Genomic DNA, 10981 nt, shown 5'->3' on the forward strand with positions numbered 1-10981 from the left:
TCGCCACACTGCCGACATTTTACTCCGCCCGTCACAGCACGCTGTTTGATTGCGTTATCAAAACACGACACTATTATTCGGCCTTGCTTTTAACTTATTCCATCGAATACCGAATGTGTGTTTTTTTGCAATATTCGTCCGAATATATTCGGTTATCGAATATTCGGTGCATCCCTAAATATAACTGAATTTTCTATCCATACATATAAATACTTATATATTAAAATTATAAGGCATCTTTGAGTAAACTGCGAGTATCATTTAAGTAGGCTATCTCGTGGCCGGGGCGAGTGTCGTCTTTTTTGGAAATCAAAATATGGTCACCCTACCAAAACCTGATCTCATTTTATGCTTTAAACATGTATATTTGTCATCAATAATGTTTGTAGTTTGGTATGGCAACAAATGTGAACAATTTTGACAACAGTAACAAGTTGAGATGCTCTTAATTAGGGCATACTCATTTGAAGACATTAGAACTTTATTATTGTTTCGTTTGAGGACATTGGGACTTAATTATTGTTTAGTTTGAGGACGTTGGGGCTTAATTATTGCTGACAGTGTTTAGTTTTTTATATTTATCAGGTCCTACTGATCCCAAATAGCTAGGGGAAATTAAAAATGCATACTAAACAAAAGTTTGGGTCTCAGGAGGATGAGTGCATCACCAAGTGAAAGTGATGAGCTACCCAGTGGGATACACACATAAGCTAAAATGCATCCGCGGCTGTACCACAACACCAAAAAGAGATGCTCGGATTACAACACACACAGGTAGTGTGATTTTATTCTCTGCTCGGGACGCCATTACTCCACTATATCTTTACATAGCAAGTAGCGGTTTGCTGCTACGTTATTGGTCTGAATGTCCCATACAGAACCTTAGTTATTAGATCCACATTACTGATGATTTATCAAAAATCTTGTAAATATTTTGTAAAAGCACCAATGTTCAATCCTACAATACCCAATAGTCGCAATATCAGTATTGAGGTATTTGGTCAAAAAAATGAGTCTCGCCATATCTCCCAACCGCACACTCGACTGTTGATTTATCATGTTGTCAGTGTTATTAAGGCATCATAAACTAAATTATCAAACTTGCATTTAAATGATGCATTGATATTTCAACCTGAAAAACAGAATAAACAGCCAGTCCATTATTGTATCTTGAAAGGATAAGTTCAATGTTTTGAACTACTGTCAGACTATTTTTAACTTTCTGTCCAAGGTGAGATGATGAGATTGATGTCACCCTCATGCTTCTGAGTTAAGTATAGAGTCAGAGTCAAGAGGCATAAAGACAGGAAGCAGAGGAAACAGCTATGTCGGGCTTTGTCCAGAGTTCAAGTGTACACCTAATTAACTAATTAACATTTTGTATCAAATTTGCTTAAGCGAAAATGTATATGTACACAAATTATGGTTGTGGGCAGAGTTATGTGCTGAGAGTATTTCTAGCTGAACAACAGCCGAGTGCTCAACCTCCTGGAGTGTTGTTGTCACAGTGAAGTTGCCAGACAACCAGTGGAAACGCTGCAGAGAAGTAGAAATAAACCATTGTAGCTCCTAAGACCACAAAGTCAAATTTTTCTGTCTGTGTATGGACTAAACAAACAAACAGCAAGAATGACACTCTTAAATATGGTCTTTGAAATTTTAAATGTGTTATTTGAGAAAAAAATCTTTAATTATTCCCGTAGCATATTTTAGCCTAAATCCAGTTGTCTGGACTACGCTGCGCTTGTAGCCTTGTGGACTTTGCCGGCACATTCCTGGGAAGTCTGCGAGTGCTGAGGGCTTTCCAAATCCTCACTTCATCTAGTCCATAAGCGGTCTCAAGCAGACTTCCAAAGAGTCCGCTTCAGGTGCAGAGTATACCAGACGTCACTGATTTAATTTCCTATATTGCATTGCAAAATGGACTTGACGTTGTAGTTTTCCAGTTGCCCACTAAAAAGACAAAAAAACAAAACTAACTATGAATGTGTAAAGCAATTACTGTATCAGAATATTAATTGAATCATGTAGGCCAAAAATAATATTCAACCATATCATGATAAAGAAATATGATGAGTATAATGCACTTTGTTATCGCAGCCTACCCTATAAAAGCTGTGCAGTGTTATGCCAAATATAAATGCTAAGAAAAATGGCCAAAAAACTACTTAAGAACATCTTCAAATATAAGTAATACCAAGTTTATTTAGTCATAGTCTGGTCCTTTTACAAAAACTTCAGTGGATGTGTGTGTGTGTGTGTAGCTTATTTGTTATATAGAAATGTATGCATATCGTTTGGTTTATGCACATAAAGAAGCCTATACAGGGATTTATATTTTGTTATCTGCAGGGACAGATGTGTACACACAGCATGAATGTCAATAAGGAATATAACTACCATAACTTTTCACAGGTGTGAGGCGTTTCTCAGCCTAGAGCTTTGTGTGATTACTCTGTACATGAATGTAGTTTTTGCTTGAACATTTCCACTGCAACGAGTTAAACAGACTTAAGGCCTGTCTATCAGCAGCTTTTATAGCCTTGCAGTCTGGCACCCATGCAGACTTGACATGTTGACGGTGAACACATCACAGTATGACTCAAGTCAGCAAGGGCTCAGTCGGTGAGTCCGAGGGTGGACATTTGGATCCAGCCTTAGATTTCATGGAAAAGGGCAAAGTGTACAGAAAAATATCAGAAACTGCACTTCTTTCTGTGAGGAGACAGTGCTACCCCCTGTGCTAACGTGATGTCATAGATCCCTGTGTAGTCAAGCTCCTCACTGTGAAGGAATGAAGTGGCCTTTTCATAATCTTTATAAATGGAGTAGTAGTCAGTTGAATCCGTCAAAGCTATTTTTTGTTGCTACCTCTCAGGCTACAGTCCTCATCAGTGGTGTGTGTGTGTGTGTGTGTGTGTGTGTGTGTGTGTGTGTGTGTGTGTGTGTGTGTGTGTCCACTATATTTAGATGCTACATCACCCTGACCCAGTCCCTCCACCTGACCATGAGCGGTGCTCCGGCAGGGCCTGCAGGCACAGGGAAGACTGAGACTACCAAAGACTTGGGCAGAGCCCTTGGCATCATGGTCTATGTGTTTAACTGCTCTGAGCAGATGGACTACAAGGTGAGCGAGTACACGTTTATCTGCATTTGAGCCTCTGCACATCGCAACCCTTTCTCATCCCCAGAGCTTCAAATATGGCAGCTGGGTCAATGGGCCTCAGTGTGTGGTACAGATGCACAAGGCACCTTATTAGCATCTGTCTGAGATGCACCGGGCTTTCAGCTAACTCCAGTATAAAGTCATTTGCGCCAACGACGTAATTTAAAGAGCGAGAAAGTACATGTAGTCGATGGGTCACACAAACACAGGACTTTCACTCAGGAGACCACTGTTTGTGTCCCATATGAAACCAAAAATCAAAGCTGATTTTGCAAAATTCAAAACATTTATAGTTGATATTACATAACAAACGTGTCATGTCACATAAAGTGTGTTACTGCGGATCCTTTAAAAGTCTTAAAAAGCATTGAATTCATGATTATAAAAAGAAAGCCTGAATTTGTATTATAATGTTTTAAAACAATTGTTCAAAATTTTTAAGAATGCTATGGAAATAGGATTTTATGAATACTTTTTTCTGACATTGCGTATTAAAATCTCAAAATAACATCCATTTAAAAAAAAAAGATAAATAAAAATAAATTTACTGAATGCCTCTTGCATAAACCTCATACCAGGATAATGGAACCAACAACACGCACACGCTTGGATGCTCAGAGCAGAGGATCCACTGTCTGCTATTTGTATTTTATGCAATACGTTTTTCACACTCAGCCATGGGAATGAAATGAGTGGAATCCCACATGCAGAGTGAGAAACACAAAATTACCAAGACAACCTGCCAAAAAACGGTATTAACCCAAACCATGATCTTTTCTCTTAACCTCACCAAGTAGTTGTGTTGTCTAAAACTGAAGTACTTGCTAAAACCTACATTTCCTGTGAACTACAGAGGTTTATTTTGAAAAGACACTATGCATTAAAGGAGCCAAAGCTGACACACTGTCCCTGAGCATCCAGAAATGATGCCAGAGGCGTACTTAGGGTGTTTAAGGTATTGGGCCACTGACCAAGTAGCCATTGGAGTTGGGGATGTGAACGTGTTCCGTGCATCTAATGTGCCTTCATTGCAGCCCATATTATGCATGTTTCTTTTTATCTTTGCCTTTGTCAGCGATATGGTATGCATTTGCCATTAAAGTTGTCAACCCACCTTTATGCCCTCCTCTTTTCATCTTTTCTCTTTTCATCTTCTCTTTGCCCGCTTCCCTCTCGAAAGAAGAGCTGATTAGTTAAACCCTGATTGTTATCTCTTAACTAAACCTTCTCAGAATGCCCTCTCTGTACCCAGCCTCCACCTTGCTTTATTATGCGCTATTGTATACTCTCACATGCACACTTTCTGCATATAGAGTGCTCAGGGGAGACATAAACATAATCTTGTGATCCGACTTGCTCCTACTTCCCCCAGACAGGGGCATCATTACAGTATAGAGGCGTACAGCACCCCCGGCTATACACACCGCAGCAAGGTGTCAGAGAGAGGTGCTAATATACTCCAGGAGGAACACAGGCACTAGAAGCTGGCTTCAGAGCCCCGCACTGTTACTCATAGTCAGTTATGCACACACACACAAGCTGAATCAATCCGGCAGTCAGCTCCGGTTTGCGTCACAGAAGGTTTCCTCGGCCCTGTAATTCTAGAGAAAGTCAGCTGCCTGCTTCATCCTGGTCCAGCTGCTCTCTGGAGGGCTGTTCACCTGCTCTCAAGTTGATGTTGGGAAAAGTAAAATGTGGGTGGGAGACATTTTAGCCTTTCTCTTTTTGCCATCAACGCCTTGTTTTATTAGTGTGAGGCCTTGTTTATGTATCATTCCTGTTATTCTACGCCTACTCTCAGCCTGCTGTGGTACTGCACCGTGGTAACTGCAGTGAATGTTTTTCCATATATCTTCTGTCTAATTGGCGTACATCTGTGTCTGCTTCACCACATGCCTTATCATGACCTGACTTACTGACTCCCTGTCCAGCAGTGTCCATCTGAATATCTGCCTCTCTCTCTCTGCCCTCTAGTCCTGTGGAAACATCTACAAAGGCCTTGCTCAGACGGGGGCATGGGGCTGCTTTGACGAATTTAACAGGATCTCAGTGGAGGTGCTGTCTGTGGTGGCAGTACAGGTAAGAACAAGTCCAGCTCATCTGCCTCAGGTACTCCCAGAGTCCCATTCAGGTGGAGATGTCATTGTGCAAGCACAGCTTGTGTGTAATTCAGCCCCAGGCGATGGAGCCTAATGTGTGACTCTTCATCTTATTTGTGAAGTGGTGTATCCAAATCAAGTTGTGGTGAAAATAAGCCCTTGAAAACAACACGGTTGAAGTAAATAGCCTCTTCATCACAGATTGCAAGCGTAAATTGCTTCAGCTATAAGACTAATCCACCAAGGCTGGCACCTTTGCACCCCAGAGCTTCTTCATAATTGGAGCCTTCTCTGATCTGATTTGAGAGTCAAGGATGGAATACTGCCTCCTTTGCTCGCCAGCATGCTGCTTAGTACTAATAACAGTAACTCTGAATGGACAAAGTCTTAACTCTCAAGTTACATGCTGCAATAATTTGGTGATTAGTATTTGCTCAGTGTGAGTACAACCTTGATTTGCTCATGTTTACAAATAGCACATTTGTAGTTGTAATTTTGAGTTGTTTTCTTTTAAATTAATTATCTTAATGAAGTAACAAAGATTTGACCAAAAACAAAACAGCTCAATCAGAACATTGAGACTGGCCTCTAATAATGAGCAAAGTTTTAAGTTTTATTTTTTCCTTAGTAGAGGGTTTTGGTCCGTCCAACATAAATACATAAATGTATTTGAAAATAACAGTTTTCCTACTGAAGCAGCAGATGATCACATTTTATCAAAATAATACAACACAGCTGGTAAGTATACCAGCATGGAGACAGCAGTAAACATTTAACCTTAATAACAATGTGAGAAAGAGCTCTAATGGCCAGTGGGAAGGAATTCATGGAATGAAGAGTAATCAGGAGTTCTTCTTCATAATATTCACTCGGTGTCTCGCTATGGGATGCAGCCTCCTGCAGCCCTGATAGAAGCATTTATCTCAATCCGCCAATCTTGATTGGCCGGTGAAAGGTGTTCATCCGCGCCGCACCCAGTAGTCCCACCTACTATATATAGTGTGCGCGGATAACGCTCCCTCAATTCAAAACCTCTTCTCACCTGAGAGCTTATCTCACGTCGGAGCTTTCACTGGCTTAACTGTTCACCAGAGGGATCTTTGCTAGCTTCCGTCGCCGGACGCTAGTGTCGTGCTCTGGCTTCTGCCTTGTCTGTTTACACCAGACGGGACCAGTGAGTATTTTTTCTTCCGGCCCCTCCACGGCGGAATTCCTCCCGGCTCCCCTAGCTAAGCTAGCATACCAGCTACTCCTCTCGACCCCACGCTAGCACACCAGCAAGCCACGGCCTTTTTCTCCGTTAGCACTCCAGCTTTTCGGCAAGATGGCGACCGTTAAAGATCCTCACACCAGGAGATTTTCGGCTCTGTTGCTGCGGGAATAAAATCTCGGGGAGGGACACCCACCCGGTGTGCAGTACCTGCCTGGGGTTGACCACGCCAGGTTAGCCCTCGAGATTCCCGGGTCCTGTGGACACTGCAAAGTGTTCACAGTCAAGAGCCTTAGACGCAGGCGAGCCCGCCAAGTTAGCCTCGCGGGCCGTGACCCGTTTCTCCCCACCGCTGACCAAGGCGCAGCCGCTGAGGAAGACGAGGACATGGCTGGGGACGCTCCGGAGACTGGCTACGACTGGGACGCCCAGTGCGAGCAGCTCCAAGCTCCCCCGTTTCCCGAGGAAGACGTGCTGGAGATTGGCATCACGGCGGATGACGATGACATCATCGGTGTGTCATCATCACACCTCATTTCTCACTGACATGAGGAATGAGGTGTGACGATGACACCTCATTCCTCATATCAGAGGACGAGGAGGAAGACGACATCTTCGTGACTCCAGCCCCGGCTGAAAAGCCGAAGCTGCCCACTACCAACAGGGAGAAAAGCGAGGTGAGCTCTCCAGCTCCCTCCATGTGGACCTGCTCGACATGTGTAAACGTGCGGCAGAGAAGCTGGAGGTCCCCTGGCCAGTTGCAGTAGCAGAACCCACCCGGTCCCGCTAAGAAGGCAAGCGGCTCCCCCTGGCCTGTAGTGCGGTGAAACAGCTTCTCCCTGCCTTCCCCGAGTTGCTGGCTGAGCTGTCCAAAACTTGGAGTAACTGCCCGTACAGCAACAGGAGCCCCATCCTGGGCGCAGCATCCCTCGACTGCGAGGCGATGGAAGCCCAGGGCCTCCTCTCGATGCCTCCGGTGGAAGCCCCTGTAGCTGCGCATCTCTGCTCGGGCAGCACAAGCCAGCTATCTGCGGCCTCCTCCAGGCGTCCAACGCTGCCAACCAAGCCCGAGCAGTTCCAGTCTGCACTGACCGAGAGGGCGTATAAGGCAGCCGCGCTCTCGGCCAGAGCTCTCAGCGCTCTCTACATCCACTGACGAGCAGGACCCCGAAGCGTGGGAGGAAATGGCGGTCATCGCTGATTTATCCCTCTGCATCCAGCAGTCCAGGCCACGGGCAAGGTGATGGCAACCCTCGTCATTCAGGAGCAAGCGAGATGGCTCAGCCTCGCTAACTTGACTGACAGGGAGCAGGATGACATACTGGATATGCCAATTGTCCCGGAGGGTATCTTTGGCTCTGCATTGGCCACGATGCAGCAGAGATGTGAGGCAAAAAAGAAGGACAACGAAGCTCTGAAACTTTGTCTCCCCCGCAAAGCACCCACGCCTTCTCCTCCAGTGCAGCGCAAATCGTTTGCTCAAGCTGCTTCCCAGCCGCCGCATTTCAAGATCCCGAAGCGGTCACAACAGCCCGGCCAGCCCCTCCCGCCGAGGAAGGAGCCCGGAGCCGGCTGGCACAGAAAGTCTCCCGCCCGACCGCAGTCCCACCGCCGCCGCCCCTGACCGCCGCGGCCTCGGTCCCCCAGGCGAGGAAGAAAAAGAGAGCGGCCTGACAGCCGTCCTCTCTCCGGGTGGAGCATCCTGCCGTTCCCCGTTATGCCGGCCCACCGTTTTGGCTTGTTCGTGTGCGTCCCACGCTGCTGCTGCCCACTCCAGAGCCAGTCTGCGAGAGGAGAGACATCGCCTCGGAGGTTTGCGCTGTTGCGCCCCGAGCCACCTGTCCACAAGCACACACATACACACATGTTCCCAAAAGTGTGAAAATAAAATGAAATCTGTCACAGCCAGGCCACGAGCCGAGGGTGCAGATAACAAAAAAAGCCAAAACAAACGAAAATTCCCTGTGTATAAGCAGTGTGCCCACTGAGCCCTCTGCGATGCCCTTTCGTGCATGCGCAGTACAGCTCAGGGGTTATTTCCCCGCTCTACCGCAAGAGGGTGCCATAGCACCGCTGTTGGGACCTCCTGTGATAGAGCAGGAGCTGCAAAATGTTTCTCTGCTTTCTCTCAAACGGGAAAATTGGAAAGCAACCGCAGCTTCACTGTGGGTGTTACGCACGATTTCTCGGGGATACAGGCTCCAATTCGCTGCTGTCCCTCCCCGTTTCTCCGGCGTAATACAGTCACGAGCACAGGGAGAATCAGCTCGAGTCTTACAGGAGGAAATCCTCTCTCTCTCTGTTTTACTCCAGATATTTCCTCGTTCCCAAATGGGGGGGAAGAGGAATCCGCCTATTCTGGATCTGCGGGCTTTGAACAAATTTCTGCAGAAATACAAATTCAGGATCCTGACACATGCGACACTGCTGCGTCTAGTAAGACCGAACGATTGGTTTTCGTCCATGGATCTGAAAGACGCGTATTTCCACATTCCCATTTATCCCCCTCACAGACAATATCTCCGATTCGCCTTTCAGGGGGTGTGCTACGAATACCGTGTTCTCCCATTCGGCCTGTCTCTCAGCCCAAGGGTTTTCATACGGGGCACAGAGGCCGCTGTCGCCCCACTCAGACGTTGGGGCATCCGGCTGGCCACGTATTTGGACGACTGGCTCCTATTGGCGCAGTCAGAACAGGAGACCAGGGTTCACACGCACATTGTCACGAAACACCTAATAGATTTGAGCTTTGTGATAAATACGGAGAAGAGCCAACTCTCCGACGCAGGAGATATCCTTTCTGGGATTATCCCTGCGTTCCGTGCCATTCACAGCTCGCCTCTCGGAGGAGAGAGTGAAAACATTCAAAGCTTGCCTCGCGCACTTCCGTCGACACAGGTCCGTCCAGTTCAGACTGTGTCATCGGCTGTTGGGTCTGATGGCTTCAGCCATGCTCGTGATCTGTCTTGTCCGCCTTCACATGTGGGAATTTCAGCGCTGGGTCGCTTCACTCAGGCTGGATCCCGTGCGTCATGGTGCAAGGAGGATAACAGTCACGGCGGATTGCGTGACGACTCTGCGCCACTGGCGGGCCCCGTCTTTCCTGACTCGGGGTGTCCATGGGCACTGTCTTGTCCAGGAAAGTGGTCACCACGGATGCCAGCCTATCCGGCTGGGGTGGCATTTACGAGGGCAGGTCTGTGAGAGGACGCTGGAGCCAGGCTCTCCAATGTCCTCACATAAACTTTCTCGAGCTCTCGGCTGTGTTTCTGTCCCTGAAACACTTCCTCCCGTTCCTCTCGGGCCACCACGTCCTGGTGAGGACGGACAACACAACGACAGTAGCGTATATAAACCGTCAAGGGGGTTTGTGCTCTCGTGTGTTGCACACTCTGGCACGCAAACTGATCCTCTGGAGCAGAGTGCACTTTCTCTCCCTGAGGGCGACTCACGTCCCGGGGACCCTGAACACAGGAGCCGACCTGCTGTCCAGGGGCGCACCGATATACGGGGAATGGATGCTGCACCCGCAGGTCATGGAACAGATATGGGCGCGCTACAGCCGCACCAGGATAGATCTGTTCGCGTCCAGAGAAAACGCTCAGTGCGAACTGTTCTTCTCTCTGCGCACTCTGGACGCTCCCCTGGGCGTAGGCGCACTAGCGCACGCTTGGCCGCAAGAGCTGCTCTACGCGTTTCCCCCACTGGCCCTGATTAGGGGTGCACGATAACAGGAAATTATTACGTCATTCCGATAAGTCCGATATCATGACGAATAGCCCCGGTAACATATATTATTTTGTCAGCATGGCAGTGCCCCGCTCCCACTATGAGACCTGAATGGCCTGCAGTGAATGCTGCATTCAAGTGACGTCGGCATAATCAGAAAAACTCTTTCTGACTGGGAAAATTCAAGAATACCCCCTCATGTCGGAAAACAATTCGTTAACTCGGTCATAATTTCACACAGACGCGCACACTCTCTCGCTTTCACACACACACACACACACACACACACAAAGATGCGCACACTCTCTCTCACACTTTGCATGGTATACTGTGGCGTGTCGCCGCTGCTAAATGAATGCCATTGCTGCTGCTCCTTCAAAACATTTTTGCAAATGCACCACCACTCTGAGACATCTGTGCACTTGCACAGCGCAGCAGCCAGTATAGTGAGGAGACCAGCGGTGAGGGGAGTGGGGAGTGGGGGAAGGCTCCTATTTAGGGATGCACAGAATATATTCGGCCGAATATTGCAAAAAAACACACATTCAGTATTCGATGGAATAAGTGAAAAGCAAGGCCGAATAATAGCGGCGTGTTTTGATAATGCAGTCAAACAGCGTGCGGTGACGGACAGAGTAAAATGTCGGCAGTGTGGCGATAAACAGTAACGGCGAATCCCACCGGTTGTGGGTTGAACGGGGGTCACAGACACGGACAGGAATACGTATTCCTGTCAAATACGGTGGCGCATTATAACGGCTTACCGGCGAAGAAGTC

General features: G+C 47.2%; 1 protein-coding gene across 2 annotated transcripts in view; it reads left to right on the forward strand.

Moving 5' to 3' along the window:
- The window catches only part of dnah9 (dynein, axonemal, heavy chain 9), a 211491-nt gene that overhangs the window by 65940 nt on the left and 134570 nt on the right, over positions 1-10981 (forward strand). For both annotated transcript variants that reach the window (XM_050060727.1, XM_050060728.1), the window contains 2 exons: positions 2971-3127; positions 5141-5245. In XM_050060727.1, coding sequence (XP_049916684.1) covers positions 2971-3127; positions 5141-5245 — 262 coding nt within the window. The remainder of the gene's footprint in view (positions 1-2970; positions 3128-5140; positions 5246-10981) is intronic.

Source organism: Epinephelus moara, chromosome 13, assembly GCF_006386435.1.
Source record: "Epinephelus moara isolate mb chromosome 13, YSFRI_EMoa_1.0, whole genome shotgun sequence".
NCBI lineage: Eukaryota > Metazoa > Chordata > Actinopteri > Perciformes > Serranidae > Epinephelus > Epinephelus moara.